At 39.1% G+C, this 25,226-nt stretch overlaps 2 protein-coding genes across 5 annotated transcripts in view; one reads left to right on the top strand and one right to left on the bottom strand.

Annotated features, from left to right (window-relative positions):
* The window catches only part of CYFIP1 (cytoplasmic FMR1 interacting protein 1), a 75,430-nt gene that overhangs the window by 18,159 nt on the left and 32,045 nt on the right, over positions 1-25,226 (bottom strand). The window contains exons 15-23 of one of the 3 annotated variants that reach the window (XM_054272248.1): positions 24,576-24,723; positions 22,576-22,729; positions 21,197-21,353; positions 20,557-20,653; positions 20,095-20,171; positions 19,890-19,998; positions 19,198-19,317; positions 17,064-17,263; positions 10,177-10,264 (exon numbers count right to left, since the gene is read on the bottom strand). In XM_054272248.1, the coding sequence (XP_054128223.1) occupies positions 10,177-10,264; positions 17,064-17,263; positions 19,198-19,317; positions 19,890-19,998; positions 20,095-20,171; positions 20,557-20,653; positions 21,197-21,353; positions 22,576-22,729; positions 24,576-24,723 (1,150 nt within the window). Of the gene's footprint in view, positions 1-10,176; positions 10,265-17,063; positions 17,264-19,197; positions 19,318-19,889; positions 19,999-20,094; positions 20,172-20,556; positions 20,654-21,196; positions 21,354-22,575; positions 22,730-23,034; positions 23,183-24,575; positions 24,724-25,226 lie in introns of those variants that run through there. The other 2 variants (XM_054272247.1, XM_054272250.1) reach the window with 2 other exon arrangements.
* Positions 1,562-14,951, top strand: LOC128934568 (fibronectin type III domain-containing protein 9-like). 2 transcript variants are annotated; one of them, XM_054272254.1, is made up of 3 exons: positions 1,562-1,900; positions 4,187-4,895; positions 14,652-14,951. In XM_054272254.1, exons 2-3 carry the CDS (start codon positions 4,305-4,307, stop codon positions 14,688-14,690), a joined length of 630 nt encoding a protein of 209 aa, XP_054128229.1. In that variant the 5' UTR covers positions 1,562-1,900; positions 4,187-4,304; the 3' UTR covers positions 14,691-14,951. The 2 variants fall into 2 exon arrangements, with proteins under 2 accessions (XP_054128229.1, XP_054128228.1); XM_054272253.1 differs by lacking the exon at positions 14,652-14,951 and having other exon boundaries at positions 4,187-8,429.

Below are 25,226 nucleotides of genomic sequence, written 5' to 3'. Positions count from 1 at the left end.
TATAAATAGGACCAGGTGCTTTGCCATAGTCATGTTTACTTCCATGAATGTGAACACAGCTGTACAGACTGATGTGATGTGAGGATTTAGGAACTGGTTGCTGAAGCTGCAGATTAGAGATGGTTGGCTAACTTAGCATCCTCCATTTCTGCAAGTGGGTTGTTCTCCTAATACCCTGAAATTTAATTTTAGCAGGAATCTTGGCCACCCTTCATACAGAAGGGACTGTTGTGTTTCCTTCAGTTTTTTGAATTTTCCTTCTCTCTAAAACACACACAGAAACCAGCATACTGTTAAACTTTCAACTTCACACGCAGCTGTAACAGAAGATTTTCCAGGAAGAACATTCCCTTCAATCCAGATCCTGCCCTAACTACCCATGCAAGTCAACACCAGATACTGTAACCACATGGCATTAAGCTAGTTGGAATTCAATTTAGAAAACTCTACCAAGCTCTGGAAGGACTTTATTCTCATAAAAGGACTTAAAAACCATCTTTTGACGTAATCAGAATAGAATATGCACATTTTTATTTATGTTTTATGTCTCTATATAAACACCAGTTTCCAGCTGAGGTCTTAGAAACTTAAAAATTCTCAATGCAAACTAAAATAGACACTTGAATAACTATTAGAATCCTAGTACATAACACAGTCCTGCTGTTACATCAGAGCTGCCTTAAAGGCCAAACTCCAAATGTGTCCCAGCAGGGCACAGCCTAAAGCTGCATCCCTCCAGTACAACCTGTGCATTTCCATAGCTCTCTGCAGACAAAAATGAGGTCTGGGGCAAAGACAGCACAGAGAAGTAGTAAAACCTTAAAAACATATGTGCAGATGAATGTCCTGATAAACTAAGGATTTATACAACCACCCCTAAAAGATGAGATTTCATTTTTTGGTTTTGATGTTTCCAATTAGGTAAGTCTCCTACAACAAACATGTCAGAACTATCTATTTCAACTACAGCACAAGGAGAATTTTATTTTAGTCGGATAAAATAAAACCTTTTACTGCCCTGAGCTTATGGGGAGAGAACCTCTCTTCACACAGCAAGAATTTGTCACAGAAAAGCAAGCCCCAAAAACATGATATTTGTATTTTAAAAACTTGCCAATATATAACAATAGGAAGCCAGCCAATCTAAAAATATATCTTTCATGTAAACCTCAGGGGAAGTACGTAAAATTTGCAGTACACCTGTAAACGTTGGATTAGTGGATCTTTCTAAACTGTAACAAGGAATTTAGAAAAAAACATTACACACCAACACCACTTCCTCCCCCCCCCACAATGAGATGCAAAAACATAAAATCCTTAGGGAAGAAGCCACTAGCTAGAGGGGGGTTGAGGTGGAAAGGGAGGGAAGGGAAGTTGCTGTTCATTATTTTTTAAGCTATACTTGCTCCCTCCCCTACTTAAATTGAAAAAAAAAAAAGGAGAGAGTTGTTAGTTGCTGATGTCATCAAAGTGCTAGCATTAATCACTCACAGCATCACTGGTCCACACACAAGAGTATATAACAGGGATGCTCAGGCTGCATACTGCCAAGGGGAGGCAAGCAAGAGAGGGGGGGAAAAGACATTATTTTCTTCTCCTGTGAGGTCTTTGAAAAGCAAAGCAACAGCATCTTTAGACAAGATGTGCTCTTGCAGGAATTTAAGTGGAAGAGACAAAGAAACCATGCTACCAGCAGCATCAGAGAAAAAAACTGAAATCACCAGGCAATGAGAATTCAGTCCAGAGAATCTGAGGAGAAGAAAAAGCAAACTGGCAAACAGAGACCAGTCAGGAAATAATTCATATAGAAAGGGATACAAAAAAAGTGGTGTTTGTAACATTTTCACAGCAGCATCGCCATAAAGAAATTCTGTTCTGGAATTTCCATCAGGGAGCGACGGTAAGTACTGACTTTATGATCCATAAAACATCAGATGGCTTCTCCAAACATTTACATGTCAGTAATTGTGTGTTTTCTAATAACTGATGGTTTGAAACAATGGAAATGTATTATTGTTATTTAATTATAGCTCATTCTACTTACAAAATGCTGCAAGGATTAAACTGTTGAAACTATTGTTCCTGGGCTGTGTTAAAAGTGTTCTAAAAAACCACTAGATTACAATAGATATAGATTATGATTTTAAGTAATAGGGAGCTACCAGTTAAAGAGAAGGTAACTGATCTCACTAATGTTCCCTATTTTAATATCTGCAGTAGCTGGGTAGATGCCAAAACATGTCTGTTTGTTAAGTTTATCTGATTGCAAACTCAGTTCCTTTATCTTGTTGCTGTATTAAAAAGGGTGCCTTTACCACAGAATTAGAAAAGCAGCATCTCTCCAGATCAGTCATATCCATGCTTTTATATTGTCATGAAAATAAACATACATATTTTTCTTCCCACTTCTCAGTAAGTAGAATCCAAAACCCTTGAGCAACAATTTTCATATATAAACAGGCACAGAATTCTTACTATTAATGTAGTGTCACTATCTAAATCCCATTAAAAATATCCTATAAAATATACATTTTCCCAGTCTCCTATCTAGTATAAAATACTAGTACTACAGAATAATTTCAGAATATGTTATGAGCAAATCTCACAATCTTTCTTCCTCAGGAGAATTTTCAATAATTAATTGTTACTTATCCAGGAAATGTAACATTTTAAACTTGATCTTAAAAAAATATATTAAATTATCACAATAAAGTCATAAACAATGAAATACAGTGTTACTGTCATGGGCATTTATAGTCATAAAAAAAGTGAGAAACTTTCAAAGTGGAAAAAAGCTTCCACAAGTGCCACTGGTAACTGACAATCAAGCTAAGGGATCAGATTAAATTGCTGAGGTAAGCTCTTTTTCAAAAGTTACCATCACGACAGTAAAAGCATAAAACCCAAGACAAACAAATGAAAATATCCACTGGTTGTTATTACATATTCTTTAACAGATGTGTTTAGAGAAATTGAAGAAAAGAGGTGTTTTCCTTTCACTATTTAGAGTGGTTACACATACTGAGAATCTCAAAATACTGGCAGATTTTCTAATTTGAATTGAGGACGAGGAGGAGTATAAATTCAGGGCAGGCAGACTATGGGATTACATAAAATGACTTAAAACAGCAAAGAGCATTAGTAATTTTTAAAAATCCCCACTGTTTATGCAAAAGGTAGGCTATAGTGAAAGCTGTATTTCACTAAGCTTGACAAAGCTTTTCCAAGAGGCTGAGTAGCATCAAGGCTCACTACTGTGACACGGATACCACCAATGTACAGTGCTCACAGCCAGTGCCGCAGTGTGGCTGCAGTGGTTACAGATGTGCAGCTTAGCAGCAAACACAGAGGGTATCACAGAGCCACACAGCAGTCTGGCTTAAAGGTCACCCAGTTCAACACCCCTGCCACAGGCAGGGACAGCTTCCACAGCTTCTCTGGGCAACCCATTCCAGCGCCTCACTGCCCCCACAGCAATTCCTTCATAACATCTAATTTAAATATACCCTCTTTGAGCTTAAAGTCACTCCTCCTCATCCTATCAATATCTGCCTGTATAAAAAGCCCCTCTCCAGCTGTATTGCTGTATCTAGATACCAGAAGGTGCTGCAAGATCTCCCTGGAGCTTCTCTTCTCCAGGCTGAACAGTCCCAATTCTCTCAGCCTGTCTTCATAGGGAAGGTGTTCCTATGTGAACTTGTGAATAAGAAACTAACATAAGATATAGACAAAATAATATGTAGTCAGGTTTCCACATACTCTTTTGCTCTTCAACTAATTGTGACTAGCAAAAATAAAGACTTGTGAATGGTAGAGGAAATTATTCCTCAATATCCACTCCTGCCAACTCCTATTGCCATTTAACATAAAATGCAAGATACACAGACTAGAGAAAAAAACACCTGCTGCATTTTTTTACAATCACCTGGGGGGGGGAAAAGTGAAAGGAAGTGATTCCCCAATTGTAAATTCTGCAAAAATTCACCATCTCTCAAGATACAACTGGTCACTGGTACAGGCAGCAGCTCTGGTTGAACTTCTCAAAGTTTATCTTTACACTTTCACTTGGAAGAGAAATATATATTTTAAAACACCCCAGACTTTATGAACTTTCGTCCCCATTTTTACACTGCAGTACCAAAGATGAGAGCATACTTTCCTAACAAACTCCATTCCTACATTACAGAGCACTACGATTAAGATCCAAACGACATCCTCAGCGCTGCAGCTTCTCCAAAGAACACCTTCCCTTTGCACAGGGAGATCAGCATCAAGAGAGAAAAAACCTCCCAAAAATCATCCTGATGGGAATAACCATCCAAAACATCACAGGAAACACAGCAATGGTAATTTGGCCAAAAATGGCCAGTTGTGTCGACAGCTTTTACAGCATCATGTACCACCCCAACTGGAACAGCATGCTGTCCAGCTACTCCAGAAAGAGCTTCCAGAGGGAAGAGAGGGTGCCCACCACTCGCTCCTCCTTTGTGGTTGAAAACCTGACTCCCCTGACGACGTACATCATGTGCGTGACCTGCCAGTCCGCAAACCCCTCCAGCGACCAGTGCAGAGTTTTCAACACGCTGGAACGAGACCCCGCGTCGGCGAGCAGCGCCAAGAAGGAGCTGGCTCTGGGCATCTGGCTCACCAGCGGCGTGCTGCTCCTCATCATCGCCGCCGTGCTGCTCTACGGCTGCCTGCACCTCCTGTGCCGCAGGAGACACCAGCGCCTGCAAGAGCGGGGCGGCAGCTCCAAGCGGGAGCCTGAGGGGCCATGGACCAAAAGCACGGCACACGCCTCGGATGAGCTCAGCAGGCAGAGCCAGCACACGCAGGACAGTGAGGAAAAGCATCTGGGTGGCATCCAGCTGGCCACAATCATAGAGAACCCCTCGGTGTGCAATGAGCCCATGGTGACATTTTCGAAAAGTCAGGAGTGAGTCCCAGTGACAGGAAAGTGCTCTGCTATAAATTAGAAAGGTTTTTGCCACATGGGGTACCCCAGCTACTTCAGACACATCAGATGCACTGTTGGTGCTCACATCAGGGAGCTCTGACTGCTCACTGCAGCACTCCTGGCTGTACCTCTGATTTCACACCCCTTTCCAACAGCCTGTATGCAAAGGTTCACATGCCCAAGAAGTGAGCACTTCACCCACCCACCCACCATTATTTAAAATTAAGCATGTAGCAAGTATTTGGTTTACATTTCAAGGGGATTTTTCATTGCTTTTCTTTAGCCTAAAACAGCAAACAAATATAAAAAGTAGCCAAAAGTGACCAAAATAATTTTTGTTAACTAGCAGGAATAAAACTGAGTAGGAGTTTTCAGATGGCAACCCAGACTGCTACACTACAGGCAACTGGAACATACACACAGAGTGCAGTGGTTTGCCAGTGTGAGCTTTACCCTGACAATCCCAGCTGCTTCCCAAAACACACACTACAAGCAGTACTACACTCAGATAACACACTACACTGCCCATGGTGTTACCCATCCCTCCCCTCTGCACTGAGGTCAGTCTCATAACGTAAGATAAACTCACCAGAATTTTAATTGTATCCTCTCATTTGTCTTATTTCCCCTCAGTCTAAATACATGGAAGATAAAGACTTAGTAAGGACACATCTAATTAAGGAAATATCCTGGGTTATTGCATTTTGCACTCTTCTGCTCCCACCACAAGCCACCTTCTGCTCCATGGGCCAGAGACTCCCTGCAGAGGAAATGGAATCCAGAGATGCAGCTCTTGGCCCTTCGTTTTCCCCTTCCCTTTCAGTTTTAATGATAACATGCGTTAATCAGCTGCAAATTTCTTTCCAATTGCACAGTACATTCTGTGTGATGAATGGGGCAAAACAGTAAAAACATGATAAAATGCATTTTATTTCTGTAACAAGAAAACCTGCTGATAATCTCACTCTGCCTTGAGCTTCATGGCAAAGTGCCAAGGTCCTTCGGACAGAAATCTGTTCACCCTCACTAGTGACAAGTGTTGTCTGATTTACATGTGTAAGTCACCCTGTTTTAAACCTCTTAAGTGCATTTGTGTTCCATAAAAACATAATAAATCTTAGTATTGCTGTATATTATGCCTCAAAACCAAAGGTGCACTGTGAGTGCAGGCAGTTAATTGCTCTTGTTGCGAATGTATGTGTGAAGTCAGCTCTCTCTGGCACAGCTTGGTTGCACCAGTGAAGGCTGGAGAGCTGCTGCCTGGGCAGCTGCCATCCCCCTCCACCCTGGAAGCTAAGAGGGGGTACAATTTTGGCAAGAGAGCTCCCCATGAATATTTCACAGCAGGTAGCGGATCTTTTCAGCTACTCTATTTTGACAACAATTCCCACGACTTGCGAAATGCATCGACTCTGAGTGCTAAGGAGAAGCTGGCATAAGTGTGATGAATCTTTCTTTACTTTTTTTTTTTTTTTGAGTAGGACAAGCATGACACACAGAGCACTTGCTGAACGGGGGCGAGTACGACTTTCAGAAAACACTTCAAAAGGCATTTTTATTGTGTGAAGTTAGCAATAACGTGTTCTCCACCTGCCTCAGAGCACTTCCTCCAGCTGACACGTTTTCCTTTGTCTTGCACGTCAGTCTCAAAGTGAGAATAACAGCTCACTGCTGTTTCAAATGACAATGTTACATGAAATAGGCACTATTTCAAGAACCCTCATCAGAACATGAAGCCAGCACAACAGGTTTAGTGCCATAAAGGGGTGCCTGGTGGCGAGGACAGAGAAAATGCTTTAAAATTATCTTGTAATCAAATTGACAGTAACACTTCTCTGATTAGGTTTTCATCAAGAAAAGATTATTTTAATATTAATGGGATGAGGCCAAGAGACACACAGTCAATCTCTGCCAACATCTTGGGCTCTTGGAAACCTGTTTACTTCTCTGCATGTCCATTTCTTTATGTGGGATTTAAGGCAGTCCAATACATATACAGACACACATTTATGTTATATACACATGTACTGACACACTGAGAACAAGGAGCAGTTCTCCTTAAAGCAGTTTCCAGGCAATTCAGCGACTGCATTTTGTTATTTATACACAAACACACACAACCAAAAGACATGCCTATATCCAACTGAGAAAGCAAAGAGCTACCATGGTAGTGCTTCCCAAGGGATTTACCTTCTCTAAATATAAAACCATTCCACCCACAGAGTTTACTGTGCACTACTAAGATAAACATTTATATCATCTCACAAGCAATGGACCATCTCGCACCTGCTGCAAATGAGCAATTCATGCAGAGTGTCATCTGTTTTCTGCTCTAGTTCTTGAAAACTCATGTCATCACATGCCCACAGAGCTGCATGATTCTTTGTTTCTTGCTGAGAAAGTTTTATTACAGATTAATTCAGGTTCATTCAGGCAATTTCGTATTACATTTGGTAATTCTCCACTCAGCAGTCATCGAGTATGGGGCAAACATTTTAAGTGATTACCAAACTGATAGCAGGTTGCAACATAGTGCAAACTGACTTTAGTTTGTGCACCTGCAGTAGATAAAAATCATTATATTCACAGTGAGAAGTACCTTTCAAACACGTATTTTTCACAAAATATATCTACAAAGGTGCCAGAGACAAAAAAAACATGACAATATCTGGAAAATGTTGTATAAGACAGAAAGAAAGCCTTTCAATTCTGGTCTACACAACCTCTATAAAACCAAGTATTTAACAGAAAGTTAGTTCAAGTCCCCAGGAAAGATACTTGCTTATATGTATATTATAAAATATTTCGTGCATTCACCTAATGTTGCCAAATTCCAACCTGCTAATATTAATATCATTAATCCTACACATACTTTAACTGAGTAAAGGGATTTCAGTGACCATGCTCAATCAAACTTTTAAAATAATCCAGCTCACTTAAAAGGCTAATGAGCTTCTGTAGGCTGGCTCCTTCCCACCTGACAGCTCTGCTTCCACATCAACCAGAAGAAGGAAGTTGTATCTGTGGGTTTTTGTTTGGCTAATTACATGAAGACATCACTCAGAAAACTTGAGTTGCTAAAGAGAATGTTACTACAACTCTCTATGCTAAATATCAAGACACATTCATATAGACCAGATGCTTTGATCCATTTAGAAATATCTGGGAATATGTGAATGCTTTGAGAGACAAACAAAAAATTTCTTTAGTTACTGCTGTAGTAGCGAAGCCTCTATAATGTAAGAATTCCTATCTGTTACTGCCTATATAAAGTGGAAATGTTAAAAACTCCATTCAGAGATCCTCAATTTCAAAATAAATTCAACTCAAGAATAAAAATATACTCTTGTTAAAATTTAAAACTAGAGAGAGTCATGAGTATTTTCTAATATAGGCCTATCCAGTTATGAAATTTGCCCTAAAAATGCAAGTAAGACCCCTCGGCTTGATTGTTGCTGCTCATATAGAAAAATAACCAAGAATTCTGAAAATGTATAGCTCTCAGTGTGAAGATTACTAAACTCATTTTAATAATGTAACCTGACTGATAAAAAAAGTGTTCCCCAGTTAATCTTCTGTCACTCACCCCACTGCATCATCTCTTAGATAAATTAAGTTAGCAATCTCTATGAAATTCAGGTTTTTGCTCTATGCTGCATCTGGTCAGTTACTAAAATAGTAAGCAACACAATAACTCTAAAGTAAGAAAATTCCACTTTCCTATAATTTACTGTTCCTTTTTGGAGAACAATTACATAAAACATTATTTACAGGAGCCGACAATCAGCTGCTACATTCCGCATTAAAACATGTGAATCCTTTTCTACCTCCTTTACATTTTACAAATGCAGCAGATATTTTAGCACTGAAATTTGTAACTCCTGAGATATCCCAAAACCTAGATTACTGGGTTGAAATTGCACCATACATCTATGATATGATGTGCAGAAAATAAGAGTAAGACAAAGACTAATTATGTTCATGCCTAAGTAGGAGGTAGATATTGAGAGTAACCCATAACAGTCACCGCACACTTGCATAAATTGGATGTATAATCAAGTACATATTTTAAATAACAAAAAATATTTTTAAGCTTTTTTATTGTCCATCCTCTAATTTAATCCTTATTTTTTTCATTTATCTTTTTCATACTTCAGCTTGGCACCCTGATAGTCAAGAAAACATTGCAAAATTTAGAGTGACACCTTGTCATATAGCCCCAAATGATTTGCTGAAGATAGCACTGATGGTTTTTAGTGCAGTTTGAAGTAGATCAATATTTCTGACTAGATATTAAAAATGTAAATATATGTTAATGCACTATGTCTTTAACTGCCATCAAGACACAAGCAATAACTCTGAAGAATAAGAAAATAAATCTGCAGTGATCAGGGAGAACAAATCTCTTACACATGAGCATAGCATTCGTCCTGTGAGAGCAAGCTAATTTTCCTCACTTGGGTAGCCCACAGCTGTTCTCTTGTGTCAAGCACTCTTCCAAGCTGTCACCCACAGGAGCTCCTTTCCAACCTCAGCACTGGGAATTGCCACAGGGACAGAGTATGTGACTGCACATCCTGCACCCTTCCACTGAAAACTTGCACAAACCTTCCCAGCCCACCTAACTGCAAAGCAGGAAATAAATACAGAAGATGAGATGACCAAGACACCAAGTTCATCACAATGAGTTTACAACTCTGGGGTTGTAAAGTCCAAAGAAACATTACATAAAAAAAAAATAATTGAAGAAGTTAGGTATCTGATAGTTTAAGATGGTCAGAATCTATATTCCTCTTAAGTTGGATAACATCTGAAACAGTTTTTCTATCTATTCCCTTTTCTTCTGTCATCACAAGGGAGGGCTGCACCCAAGATGGGCTCTTGTTCTCACTTCACCAGATGAGTAACCAATGAGTAATTAATCTTTATTTTGAGTTTGATCTGCCACTGTTAGCAACTGAACAATGCAAGGTGGTTGAGAGAAGGGCTTATTTTTTGCTTTGTCAGATAAGACTAATCAATTGCACATCAGACTAACCAATGCTGAAACACATGGTGAGCTTCAAGCCAAGTCTTAAAAAAGTGTATGTTCAATTTAAAATACACACAAAATGTATTTCAGTCCATTTCTAATAACTTTCACATACCATAGTTTCTATAATTAAAAAGATACCTTTAAACATGAGCAAACCATAAAGATAAAGGGAATCAAGTCCAACCTTTGATCCATAGAGATACTGTGGCTGTGCATTAGGCTGCTTGTCACGCTGAAACTCCTGAGAAAATGGCAGCACGGTCCGAACAAATCTATATTAAAAAAATAAAACCAAGAATTCATTATTTATACTTAGGTGAGCAGGTATGCACCTAATGCCCTGTAGAAGACTGCTTTTGTCTGCACATACAATCAAAGCCAGACCAGCAGCCTTTCAGCCCCAGCAGAAACTGGGGAAGCACACAGCCTGAATTGCCCAAAAGCACAGACACAAATCATACTGCAGTTCAACAATTACTGCTCTTCCCATGGTGTGCAGGATCCCAAAATACTCCTCACCACTAGCCCAGGCCAGCAAACAGGGAAGTACCTAATCAAGTAGCAATAGCCTCTCACAGGGCATAATGTGCTTGCAAAATTAAGTCCTTGAGAAAGAAGTACTCCTTCAAAGAGGAACATGGCATTTCTGTTTAATGTTTCTGAGCTTTTTCCCCCAAAATTCACATCAGGAGAAATATGTTAGATTTTACCTTTAAAAAAAGGCATAAGGAAGGGTATAATCCTTGCAGCAAAATCAATGTTTTGAAAGTTTGACCATAGGTCAGTGTGAGCAGGTACCAATACAAATCATGCTTAGCTTTAACTAAGCTAAGCATGTATATGGTTAAGAGGACAGCGAGAGAACTACAAAGATATGGAGCACTGCCAAAGACAGGATCAGCCATCCCACCCACAACTGAGGCCAGCAGAGCCTGAAGGACCATTCCCAGTCCTCTTGTGAACCAGCAGCACAAATCTTCCCCCTTGATGTTCCCTGCTGACTGTGCCATGCACATTTGGCAGCACTGCAGTTTTAGGGCAGGAAGAAGTTAATCAATATCCACTACAATTCCAATTCTGCTTAACTTCACTAAACAGAGGAAAATTATTGGGGGATGTGTGTTTACAAGCTGGATGGCTACTTTATCTTTTACCTTGATTAAAAAGTATTTATTGATAAACGGTGCAAAGCTGAATATGCACAGCAAAGAGGGAAAATAGCTATTTAGGTGCACATCAAATGGTTGTATAATATCAGGCTGGTCTGATACTATATCAGAGAAATGTATCTAGGAAAATGTTTCAGGAAAGAAAACTTGCCTTACACTATAATATAATAAGATATAATTGTATCTTGATCTTTTTTGTTTAAAGTATTTACATTTCATCAGCACATAAAATTAATTATTCATTATTAATTCTTCCTAGAAAGAACAGAGACATTTTATTTTTAATATATCCATCTTCTAGCTAAAAATATGAACAGCCATGATAATCAAAAATTTTTTCACCGAGACCAACATAAATTGGACCATGTTGCTTACAATAACTTCCACTGTTTTATTTCTGAATCATTCTTGTGAGAATCTATAACTTCAGAATAATATTTTCTGCATTTTTAATCTTCTCAAAAACAGGTACAGCTACTTGTTCATTTATAGATTAGCCACTCTTCTCAAAAACACTTGTACATGCTGTAGTCCAGAAAGAGTTTTCATTTAGAGCTTTTGAGGAAAAATACATTATTTATATACATTATTTTTGATACTATATATATTATTTAGATATTCTTACATTTATATTCCCTCAGTTTACAAGTTTCTCCCCTTCTCTCTCACTTAGAAACTGAAAACTCTCCTTTGAGAGGGATTACTTGAATCTGTATTCTGCAGATACTTCATTAATGAGTTTACCAGAGATGATGCAAACATTTGATAGAATTCAAAGTAATCTGCAACATACGACAGTGCCAGAGATTACTCCAGTCCCCCTTTTTTTTTTGTCCAAAATCCCACTCCTGTTTAATCTGACATCAATTTTCAAGCCCTAAGAGAATCTCTAAAATGAAATCATAAGAGATACCATGTCATTTGAGATAAGACTGGGTTTCAGTGTGCAGACATATGTGGCTAGAGCAGATTTGTTACCACTAAATTAAAACACTCACAAGGAAAGGAGTGTTTTGACATATAAGTGGGTGCATCCCATGACTGGAAGCTGTTACTATAATTCTTTGATTTATCAAAAAGTTATTGTGTGTATATGTCTCAATTACAATGTAATTAGTGTCTGGGAGCAAACAAGTCACTGCAAGTAAATGCTCAAGTAACTCTCGTGTGCTTCCCAGTGCTCCTCTGCATGCTCGGGGGTTTCTCCATCTCTAATGCTTCAGAGAAGCAGAAAATAGTCTTAAAGTTTTCTTAAAGACTTGAAGCAAACACACTTGCTTGTATTTTCTTGAGTGAAAGAGGCAAAGAGAGGAAGAAAAGGAGTAAGGAAATAGGGGCAAAGGATGACAATCACCTGTTAAGTTATTGAGAGGTAATGTCTAAGACTGAGGCTACAGCAGCCTAAAGAGTGCATCATCCTAGAAAGTATGTGACTAATCCCAACACATCATTCAGGTAAGCATTGGAAATATCTTTCCTAAAAACTAAGGGCTGTATGAAAACCTTACAGTTCAGCATCATCTACTGTTCTTCAAAGTTTTTCCATGTCTGTGTGTGTGTGTGCGTTCTTTCTTCCTGACACTCTGTTGGTTGGCTTCCTCCTGCTCCTCCTCCAAGTAAGAGGAATGTCTCTTTGAAGGACTGAAGCTTTTTGAATATCAAAGCTAAACAAACTTTTACTTTCCCCTGGATACTGGTAGGATACAGGTTTCAGCATATTGCAAGATAATCAGTTTCATTTTTAATCAGTGTTGATGATCTCACAGCAATTTATCCATTTTAATCAGCACAGGTTGTAAGCAAAGTAGATTAAGCAGATGAAAAGCCTTCTGGCTTACCAAAGCTTTGTAAGCGAATCGCTAGAGGACAACATGAGCCCCCAAAGTAAGTATTTTAGGGATCAAATCATTTAATATTAATTTTTCTGTAATACCTACCAGGAAGGAGTTCATAGTGAACACATCACAAACTAATCTAAATGATTCTGTGATTTTACTTCAATCTATTTAAGGAGATAACTGAAAGAGACTGCTTTGGGCAATGAGCCTGCTGCATTGCAGGCACCAGGTTAGATAAACCTCATTCACAAACTTTCTGAGCTTCATCTTAGAAGTAATAAGATATGACAGCCTTCCCTCTCTGCTCCTACAGAAAGCCTTCCTCTGCACCTCCCTGTCTAATTGAACACTTCTTGCTTCCATCATTCTCCAATTAGTTTGTCCTGTCTAGCAGAACGAACGGTAGCCCTACACCCCCTCTCAGTGAACACTAGATCTGACTCACCCTTCTTAAACCTGGATGCCAAGATGGAGAGAACAGAGGAAACAGCAAGGAAAATACTGCATGAGAGAGTAACACATCTGCCAATCTATTGCTGTCACTTTTGCCAGAAAGACTTTGCTTGGTTGCTTGACTTTTTAGGGGGAGAAAGGTTGTTGATTACAGTCACCCCTCTGAGTGAGTCTACATGAGTCTATATCCCTGTACCATTTGGCTCCTGGTAGCAGAAACTAGATGGTTTGCACTGCTACTTTTCAGGTTTGCTCCAGCACTATGTGCAAGGGCTGAAAATTTTTCTGAGCAGTGACTGTCAGAGTGTATGCAACACAAGAAGACACAGCTGTTCTCTCGTGAAAGCCACTCTCAAAAGCAGTATGAGAGAGAGAGAGAGCTCGCAAAAGGAAGCGGGAGAGGCTGTCAGGAAGAGAGAAAAATAAAAAGCTGGTCTTTTTGTTCCTTCTGTGACAAATCTGTACCCTTGGAAGAAACATGTCATACTGCATTTGGAAGAGTGCTGCACACATGAATTTATACCAGAGAACGCAGATTTGGGTTATGTGTTAAAGGAGATGGAGCTACTAGTTTGACTACTGTCTCCAGAAGCTTGTATCATTTGTGTCAAGAAAGCACAGAAAATCTTCAATTCAAATAAATGTAAGACTGTCTCACACTTGCTTCTCTGTTAGTCCTTAATACAAAACAAGCTGTCAAGGAAGGAAAAGATCAGCTTAGAAACAGTAAAGAAAATAAGGCAGAAAAAGGGACACTACAGACAGTGGAAAAGGAACTAAGACTGAGTATTTCAGTCATTTGAATCTAGATAACCTAACTTCACAAGGAAAAAGTTCAGATGCAGGCCTAAGCATGACAAATACTCCTGGTGTGGAAAGACTTGGCTTGAAAAGACATGCAACTGAGGGCAAACAGAGAGAGGGCTCTTGAAAAACAATCCCAGGCAGCACAGAAAGGACAACAAGTGGGAAACACCTGTTTATGGCCACTTTCAGTAAAAGAACTGATGGACAATAGCTTGAGACCATCTAAAAGAGAGGCAGCACAAGCTTCACTGCAGACTCCTCACTGGAGCACACAATGAATGCCAAAGCCTCACACAGCTTTATAAAAGGGACAGGACAAAACAATTTGAAAAAATGAATACCCCTGTAAAGGGTCACAACTGCACTAACATCCCCTCATTTTTGTTTTACAGAAACTTCTAATCATTGCTGGAGGTTGGCATGTTTCCTAGGAGAAATCACCTCAAGCCTCCCTTGTTTTCAAATTCAGCCCCTTTATGGCTGCTGACAGCGTCAGGACACTGGACTAGAGACACCTTTGACCTCACCTGCAGCTCATATGCTTGTGCACTATCCAAAGGTTTGCTTGCTTTCTTTCTTTAATGATGCTCAACAGGTGGATAAAAAATACCCTTGGATTTCACTGCCAATCTGAAAGATCATCTCACTCATCTCTCCATTCCTTCTCCATAAACTGTTGTCCCTGAGTCTGTGCAGCTGGCCAGCATTAATGGCAACTCCCATTATTAAATTGCTAAATCTTTTAATAGCAACCTCACTGTCTAATCTCAGTACATTATCAGATACAAAAAAAAGTCCTAAGTCCCAAATAATTAAACATGCAATGTGTTCCACCCCTTCTGCATGAAGAGCTTTAGCTTTTGAACTAAACCTGCAGGGTTTCTACATAGTTGAGCTCTTCTACAGATATATGAAATTATCACGTTCAAGCATTCTTGGGAAAAGAGCTTCAAAAGGTACTGGAAACAAGTTAATCTGACCAAAACACTAACTTTAAAAGAAGAACTCTTATACCAAGCTGTCATATTAAAAGAAGGGTAGCCACAGGTATGACATATTTTCTGGGAACTCTGCCTCCAGCCCCTCACAGCACCAAGTAATCTCTCTGCTTTTCATCACAATTATATCTCTTTCTTCCAGTTTTTATTTGCTGCTTCTCTTCCCTTGTTTACATGTAACCTTTATGCAAGACTTTACCTATCAAGGGTCAAGCATTAAACCAGCAGCTCTCACACAGCTCCTCACAGTGCATTCCTGTGTTTGCACTCAATAACCTGTACACTTGAATGCAGAGAGAGCACAGCAATTTGAAGTTCATGCTAACAGCAAGGCAGCAATGAACATGCTTAAGGACTATAAAAAGGCCAAAAACTTCCTGTTCTCTCTCTCACCAAAAATATCAAAGGGCACTGTACAGCATGTGCAATACATACATTAATTCTCTCCACACTTGGCTTTTGACTGAAACCAAAGCACTTCTGTGATGAAATCAGACACATGGTACGCATACTGCCTAAGATCTGGCTGCTTTTAACATCTCCTAAATTAATTATCCTGCATTAATTACCCAACAAGCTGAGCCTAACTCAATTCTTGTGTACAGATTTTAAGTGCTACAGGATCCTGCTAATGTCCTTTGGCAGCTCACACTCACTTCCCAAGTGCTGTGGTCTGCAGTAAGGCAGCCCTTGTAGCCAGGATGAACACAGACTGAACTGCACAGGAGCTACTGAATGCCTTTCAATAAAGCTGATGGGTGGAAGAGCAGCATTTCATCAAGATTTTCACATGATTCTTAATACAGCACACTGAATATTCCAATACTGATCTCCAGACACATTAACTGCACAGAAGCTCCCTCCAAAATAAATTCAATTTTCCCATGCAAACAGATTCCTGTAACAGAAGTTTCTTGGGTAAAACTTAACCACAAAAAAAAAAAAAAAGCTTTTTTTTTTTTTCAGACAGAATCTTGGATCTAAAATACAACATAACCATCACAGAACATGTCAGACAAGGAAAGCTCTCCAAGGAGACAGTGTATGATGAGAACAGACTTCCTCCTCTTCCTACAGCTCAATATTCACTATCACTTTACTGCTTTACTGTCACTTCACGGGACTTTAAGCAAAACCTGAGTAAAGACTAAAAGTAACACAAATCCTAAAAACAGCATATAAGCAGGAAGCACAGATATGCAAAATCTTGAACACTGTGCTTCCCCCTCATTCAAACCTTAGATCCTACCTTCTTCTTTCTATTTCCATTACTCACTCTCCTTAAAGGCTACAATTGCAGTTTGCAGTGAGTACTGAACTCTTCCTTTCTCCAGAAAGGAAGAGTTCAGTATTCACTGAACAAAAAGAATCAGAAATAAGAAATAATTATATAAATATCAGAAATAATTCACAGAAAGCAACTTTTCTTCGCGTTAGCACAGAATCAGGACTATAATTTTATTTCCATCATCTCACCCTGAGATCCTGTTTCAAAATACCTTCCTGATATGCACTTAGCAGTGTTTTGACACACTCTGTTTTTCAGCATATCATAACTACGTCATCAAAATGTCAGAATTTGGTTGCTGTGGTTCCATTTGCCTTCTATTGTGGACAAATAACAGGCTTTCATGCATTTAACAGCACTTGGTAAAATGACTCATGCTGCTTCATTTCAAGTAAAGCCTTAGGAGTGGAAAACACTAAATGAATGGAGATGAACTTGTCAGCACTTGCTAGGGAGGAAGTAGCAGAAGGGTGGTAGAATAAACAAAAAGCTGCAAATAAAAAAGCTGCCTTGCTAACCTGTTAGTTGATCCATTGTAGCAGTAGTTTGGAAGGAAATCATAATTGAGTTCCCAAAAGACATGAAGAGTGATTCTGCCATAAGGGGCTGAAACATTGTGGTTGGCTTCTCTGAACATGGCATCAAAGCTATCCAAGGTCATGTACCTACTCAGAAGCTTGTGAGTCATTTTGTTTATCTCTACCAAGCCATCCAGCTCCTACGAAAAACAAGGGGAAAAAAAGAGAATGATGCATTGAATAAAATGGAGAAACTGAACAAAGTACACAAATAACCTTGAGGGAAAAGAAAACTAGAAAGAAGTCAAAATGAACAATTGACTCTCTCCCAGTCTCTTACTGTAACAATAAGGGCTGGACAGAATCAGTGCTCTTGGGATTGTTTCTTAAACCTTCTGAGACTTTAAGGGTATTCAGATGCAGATAGGTCTCAAACACAGATCTGTACCAACACTTCCTCCACTGAGCAAAACTTAAAACTCCAGCACTTAAATGGAGTGAGACATAGGCCAGAAACACCTATCTACATTTCCTGCTTTACAAGCAATCACAAAAGTAATTTCTGCTCAGTAGAGTAACTGGTGAACTAACTATTGTAGTGGTAATATTAGGAATAACATCACATTTACCATAAATCCCTCTCATGGTCTACTCCAGTGAAGGATGTACAAAGATGCAATGAAAAACCAGATCAAACATTTACAAATGTTGTGAAGGTATCCACAAAATCACTAGCTGCAGGCTACACGACTATATATGTGTACTTGATTTCATTATGTTTCTCCTCCTGACAAGAAATTCCTAGCATCTTTTCTGGCAATTTCTTTAAAATAAAATAAAATAACTCCATATCTGCCATCAGGCACTGAAAACACCAAGCACAAAGAACACAACCCTTACTTCCAAAAAATTCAAACACTGCTTTTAAAGATTATTGTGCAGTGATCTACTGAAGAAATATCCAGTGGCTGCTTCTAGTTGTGCATCAAATTACTACTGCTATCTTTCCATAAACTGCTCTCTGATTTAAGTGCTCCATATTTCAAAGGAGTTTTACACTTGTGAGCAAGTCAGTTCAATGAAAAAAAAACCACTAAGATTATTACTACAGAATGAAGTCCAGTTTGAGGAAAAAATAATAGCTCAGTCTTGTAAATACCTTAACTTCATTTGTTTATCTGGAAAACCAGCAGAAATTACAGATTACTTCATCTATTTGGATCAGTTTCTTGCTGAGGAAAGCAGCCAGTTTTCAACAGAAAATATTTTGCATAAAACAAAAAAAGAACATCAAAACAACAAGAGGGAGGAGCATGGTAAAGGGACAACCCTTAGTTCTGTCACTCACTTACTTACTCTTACTCAAAGAATGAGAACCTGTGACATAAGGAACACATCATTGATGGTTTATGTTCACTCAGTCAATAAGAGTGTACTGCACATAACAAAGAAAAACTACATTTCAATAATTCAAAGTTATAAAACCAAGCATTCCGAAGTCAAGAAGCTGTATGGCCTCAGTATTTATTTCTCTTCAGTAAAGAATGAAATTAAACCGAGATAGTTAACTGCATGACAAAATGTCACTGGTAAAAATCTTATTATAGAAAGAACAACAGTAAACTCTTTTGCACAACTTTTAATTTATTTTTCATTCCAGCAGAACTGAATGTGCCTGACATTTTTTCTTGCTGACTGCATGTTTACTTGTCAAATTCATGCTGTCTTGAAATAAAATTTGTTTTTTAGCATTTTAACCAGGAAACTAACTCAAAAGGACACCTCAATATTGCACAGATGCTTCTCTTCCACGGGGACAAGTCAGATCTCTTTCCTTCACAAAAAAATTATTTTTGTCACGCTACAAAACCAAGCTGCCTGAGTAAATCCACGAATTTTGACTCTCCCAAGCACAAGGCTAGTTTTTTTGATGTGCAATTTATTTATAAGCATGGGCAGAAGTGGGCGCTTACAAAAACTTATATCAAAAGGCGATTGCTTTCTTTGCTTCCTCACTGCTCCAAGTGCCTGCCTTCTGTACACTTTACCCCCAGGGCCCTGAGCTGCAGCAGTGTGGGGTTGCTCCACGCCAGCTGGTGTGCCAGGGATGCAGCAGAAGGGCAGCAGGACTCACCACGATGGAGGTCAGGTCCTCGCTCTCGAAGCGGCCGATGGCCAGCTCCATGGAGCGGTACATGGCGGCCGAGATGCGCTGCGTGATCAGCCGGTTCAGGTCTATGGACCTGCCCAGGAGCTAAGGGAAAACACGTGTGAGGCTCTGAGCTGCCAGACAGGTTACAAGACACGCTGTACAAGGACTATGAGACCCCCCCACATTAACAGACTCTCACTTTGTGAACTTGCATCCCAAACATGTTGAAACAAAGCAGATGGACAAAATTTATAAATTCACAAGCAAATGCAGTACTAAAATTTGTATCCCAATTCTCACAAAAAGAATTAAAAGTATGCATTGCATCTACATTTAAGTACTTGTATCAGCATTTTATGCTTCTATCATATTGTGCCAACAACATACTGAAAACTAGTAAAAGACATTACTAGGAAGACAACGCTACCACCCATGGCATTCCTATTTGGCTCATGCTTTCCTAACTGCAACAGACATTTGCTTTAAAATAGGACCTTTTAAGTTTTCTTTCTTAATTTACACCTTCATGTGACAAAAAAAGCAGATCTCAAGTGTTCAGTTATGCTGCCGAGACGACAGAACATGAAGCACAAAATGAGTTTTGTCTACCTACATGAGTCAACACCACTGGAAAGCTGCCAAGCAACTCAGATAAAACCTTGGAGTTAACTCACTTGGACGTGTCTCTGTTTCAACAGTGTCTCGTAGCGGTTGGACTGCAGCAGCTGAATGGTTGCTCCCTGGTTCTTGCACTCTGAACGCAGCCGTTTATCCAGAAGCAGGCTATGAAGAAAGGAAGAAAATGTTTAAGATATACTAAACAGCAAAGCAGAACAGAGAAGTGTGAAGGAAAGCTCTCATAGTGGAAGGAATAGCTACCTGCCAGCCATTGCCTTGTAGTATGCAAATATTTGGTCTGCCAGCTTGTAGACAAATTGGTCAAAACACAGGTTTACCTTGAGGAGAAAAATATCATATGTTTAGAGATACTTAAATTCAAAAATGAGCTTCTCTAAGATCTCCCACTGTTTATCAAACATAGTCAAGGAAGTTAATAGGTCCAAATTTCCCAGTACAAGAGATGTGGTTCAATTTTCACCATTAATGTGAGGGATTTTTGCACAGGTCTACAATTTTCAGCATTAATGTGAGGAATTTTTGCACAGGTCTACAGCTTTCCTCACAACATATCACCCAACCAGTTGCTCATCTTCTGGTCAGTCTTCTCAGTTTTTCTATCATCACCAGCTGTTCTGAATCTCTTAAAAAGACCTTGCTCTTTAGCATGATTTTCACATTCAGGTACAGATGATTTTTCTCCAGTAGGTAAGGTTACTTTACCTCTGCCTCAATTTCATCATAGAGGAACTGCTTCTTAAATTTGGTAAGTGCATAATGAGCACTGTCATTATAAAGGTCCAAAGAATACAGAACATACCTGCAAGAAGAAGAATAAAACATGAGAGTTACACATGTATAAAAGTCATGATTCTTTAGGATGGTGCTGTCAAGATGATGTAAGCCAGTCAATATTGCAATCCACAAGTGGTTCACGAAAACAGGGTATTTTCCTTTTTTAGTTTATATAAAAAGGATCACAATTTTTCCTTTAAGAAAATATTCATTGGTTTAAGAAAAGATATGTTTGAAGTCTAAAACTCGTTTTCTAGCTGTCCATCAAAATGGAACTTTAACCATTCTACATTATATTTAGCATCTTTGAAGAATAAGTAAGGAGAACTCAAGGAGCAAAATATGTGGCTGGTGCAATGATATGAAATGTTTAGCATTTCAATTATTCACATCAAAAAGAAAACTTAGAGGCTGTGAAAATGGGCAAATGTAAGACAAAAATTTCATTCAAGTTTAGAATACCTTCTCAATGACTACTTGTTAAAGCCAATTAGAGAAGCAACATTATAATAAGGAATGGCAATCATTAAGAATAATCATTCAGTGGAAGAGCACAAGCGGGTCTTACTCCATCATTGATGCCTCTTTTGTCTCCAAAATATGATCTGTCAAAATCCAAGGCATGGACATCTCAATGGGAAACTGGATTCTTCTGCCCATGGTCAGCTCTAAGAAGAATTCCCTGAACCACAGCTGGGACAGATCACAGCATTGCTGCAGGGTTTCTTTCAGAATGAATAAGGGAGAATTACACTTCTTATAGAAATACATCAAGTACAATACAACTGTGATTCTGATGATGCAATGCAAAACAAAAAAAAAAGCAGGTGCAAGTCACTAGAGCTGTACACAGAGCATATAATCTAAAGCAAATTCAAAATGTAAAGCCCATGACTTTTTGTAAGAGTTCTGAATTCCTCACTGGCCCCCAAAGTGGTGCCTTCTTATAGAAAAAAAAATGAGTGGAACTGGATGAGACCATCAGTTAAACAGAAAAACTGTGTACACCAGTAAAAAGGGATTTCTAGTTTAATTTCTCAGTTGGGGGCTGAGCAAGCCATACACTGAATTTGGGAAGCAGTAAGTGAAGGAGGCAAAATTGCACTGGAACTACCAGTACCTTCCCTCCCTGTGGAGGACTGAATTGCTTCACATATTCCTGTTGATTAGATGGGCAGGAAATGACAGACAGACACATGAAGTAGGGATTAAAACAACAAGTTTCTAAGGATGCCATCGAGGGCACAGAGGTGTGCTTCCCACCTCCCCAGAAAACACTTGGTACAATCCTGCCTTTCCTGAAGGCTTGTGAACTAAAACAGGAATGAACTTTTTACACTAAGACCTTCTGAAGACCTTTTGCAGTGCTGTTCCCCAGCTAGCACAGTGACTGGTATTAACAGACTCCCCCTTCTCCAAGGGTAAAGGAGACCAGCAGCAAAACAAAAATGAAAGACAACACAGCATGGTGATGACAAGGACTAGGTACACTCAATGTCAGTAGGTGAATTCTTTAGGACAGCATGTTTCCGATTACAATTAACTGAATAGTAAGAGTAGTGAAATGACATCAAATTTACCACAACAGAGAATTTGTTTCCTCTGTACTTAAAACAAAACAAAAAAAAGATCTCCCAAAACACAGAAACTACTTCCTTTAAAAAAATTTCAGTGTGTATAGGCTTATTGTTTATGTAAGTACATACATAAAATAGAAAAAAGAGGTAACAATATGAAATTTGATGCATTAGAAACAAACATGTAACAAGTCAAAATAAAAATCCCACCACAATGCAAAGTACCATCTCAGAAAAAGTTTGGACAGACCAAGGCTTTTGATAAATAAACCAAAGGTTAAGTTGACTTAGGCAATCGGAAACATTTTCCAGATCGTGTTAGAGGTGTTAGGACATGCTAAGCTGGACACTGATCATCTACATATCTTACCACTGAAATTTATCAAATGAGTGTAGAAGAAAGACTCGCGATGGAATTTTTCTATGTCCAATATGGTGGGCCCCTCAAGGCTACTTCTCAAGGTTTTCTTGGAACCACTTTTGTCAGCAATGAGGGACTCTAACATAGTTCTCACCATGTAAAGCTGTATCATTAAAGGAAACAATTGCGGTGGAAAGGGGAGGGGAAAAAAGGAAAATACACATGGTACATTAGTTGAGCAACACTGAGAATTACTATCAGTAAGCGACTGCTCCACTTCAAACTGAAAACTGGCACTGTGTGGATAAAAGCCTTTGAGGCAAGAGGAACAGATGCAACACTAGCCTACACAGCAGCACAAATGCCTACCCGTGCCAAGGGGACCTCCACTGACACTCAGCAGCAGACCACTTGCAGTGGAACAGTTCACATCACCACAAAAAGTAAAAGTAATAAGTAATGTCTTACCACCAAAGTTTAAAAGAGGCGGATAGATGTAGGACTGCCTCAGAAACTTGTGTGTCACATGCAATAGCTTTTCCAATCCCAGAGACTTGAGCTGCTTCAACAGCTCAGCAGAGTTCAAGGACTCTGTCATAGTGCGAACCATGAAGAGCTAAAAACCAACAGACAGGGGCAGGCAGGGGAAGAGAATCCGTTAATAAAAACACACGGGTAAATAAGGAATGGGAAAGAGAAGCAGAGAAAACAGGTTAGTTTGTTAAAAACGAAAAGCAGCACAGTGAGCATGCAGAGGAGGCCATACAGAAAGGTTGTTCAGAAAAATCACTGCAATCTGGGGCTCCCTCAAGCAAAGGGAAAGTTCCCGTTCATTTCAGAGGATGCTCAGAGAGCCATTAGCTTATCAAATGATTTAAAAATTATTTAGCACCAATTACCCATTCATACACAGCCATTTTAGAAACACATGAAACTGAGGAAAATCTATCTAAAATGGATATATTTGACCTCTTGCCTTCCTGTCAACCCAGAAGGACAAGTGTGCCAGCCCAAGAGCAGAAAAAGCAGAGAGAACCACATACTCTAACCAGCCTGTTGCAAAGGTGAAGTAAAGCCCTTAAAGCACAGGAGAAGCAAATTGGTGGTGATATTTAACCTTTTCTTTCACCCCAGGAAATTAGAAATCAAAACAATTTTTCTGCAATTATTAAAACAAAATCTTCATTAAACCAATCTTATCACAAACTAAGCAACTGTTTATTACCCAAAGTTATTAACCATACATGCTCTCTTTCCCACAGATTTATATTAAAAGATTGTCTTCACAAATCACAGTTGGCCTTCAATTTTTCACCTGCAGTACTCAGTACCTCATTTTCTCAGATGAGCTATGAATATCATCATACATTCTCCAAACACATCCACAAATGAAATAAAGAGAACTATATGGACGTAACAAGAATGAGCATCTAGGTATGGGATTTTGATGACTACCACAAAAAACATTTGAAATATCTCATTTTAGTGGCAGCAGCAGACAAATTAGATTCTAAGGACCAGCTTTATCATTCATTACTGAACACTGGGATTTTGTCAGAAGTCATATACTTTCCCATATTTTAACAGACATTCATTTATATTTTAAACATATTTTAAAACTACTGGACATCTACTGAATAGTGTGATTTAAGAAAATAAATTTCACCAGCCATATTAGAGATAGAAGTCAGTCTAGAAATAATTCATACAGTTAAAAAATATTATTTAAAAACATTAGGAGCTCAATGAGAAAATATTTGTTCCCAGAAAATCAGATTTAAGTGATCGAATCCTTGGAAAAATTATGTATCAGAGTAGAAAATTACAGCAATCCAGGCAGAGGCTCTTGGTTATGCGCATCTAATTTTACAAATTTAAATCAGAGTAGATTTTTAGCATTAAAAAAAGACCGCAATAAAACCTGCAATTTTAAAATAGTTCAGGACAGAAGGAACACACCTCATGCAATAATTGTTGACAGGTATCACAACCCCCAGACAGGAAAATACCTGAGTGCTGGAGGGTCCAACTGCACGTCTTGGGACTTTGATGTCAAAGCCGCTTTTGGGGTCCTTCTCTCCCCTTAGAGCTGGGTCATTGAATGGCTCATGACCTGCTTCCCAGTCACACACTGTCTTCCTTATGGCCTGCAAAACACTGAACACAAGTCCCACATCTTCAGACTGCAGCACATCCAAGCTCTCTAATAGAACACTTTACTTTTTTAAAGCATTCTTCCATGAGCACAGAAAGTTTGCAACAACATTCACGAGCTCAGGGTAATTCCAACCAAGAACAAAGAATTTCACCAATGTTTTCAAGAATGACACAGCCACAAAATAACCACTCCATGCTGTATATCAGAAAAGTGAATCTAGAGCCTTTCAAGACCATCTAGTTCCAACTTTCCCCCTGCCAAGGGCAGGGACACCTTTCACTACATCAGGCTGCTCAGGGCCCCATTCAAGCTGGCCTTGAACACTTCCAGGGATGGGGCACCCACAGCTGCTCTGGGCAAACTGTTACACTGCTCCATTACCCTCCAAATAAAGGATTTCTTCCTAATGCCTAATCTAAACCTGCCTTCCTTTTTCAGTAAAACCATTGCCCCTTGTCCTGTCTCTATCTGCCTGCATAAAAAAGTCCTCCTCCCTCTTTGT

The sequence above is a fragment of the Melozone crissalis genome, unplaced genomic scaffold (genome assembly GCF_028551555.1).
Source record: "Melozone crissalis strain CALT ecotype California unplaced genomic scaffold, PUWL_Pcris_2 ptg000013l_1, whole genome shotgun sequence".
In the NCBI taxonomy this organism is placed as follows: domain Eukaryota; kingdom Metazoa; phylum Chordata; class Aves; order Passeriformes; family Passerellidae; genus Melozone; species Melozone crissalis.
The sequence above is the reverse complement of the archived record's forward strand: the minus strand, read 5'-3'. Positions and strand labels throughout refer to the sequence as shown.

Coding starts and splice junctions, on each gene's coding strand:
- LOC128934568 (XM_054272253.1), top strand. CDS start 4,305: ATGGGAATAACCATCCAAAACATCACAGGAAACACAGCAATGGTAATT.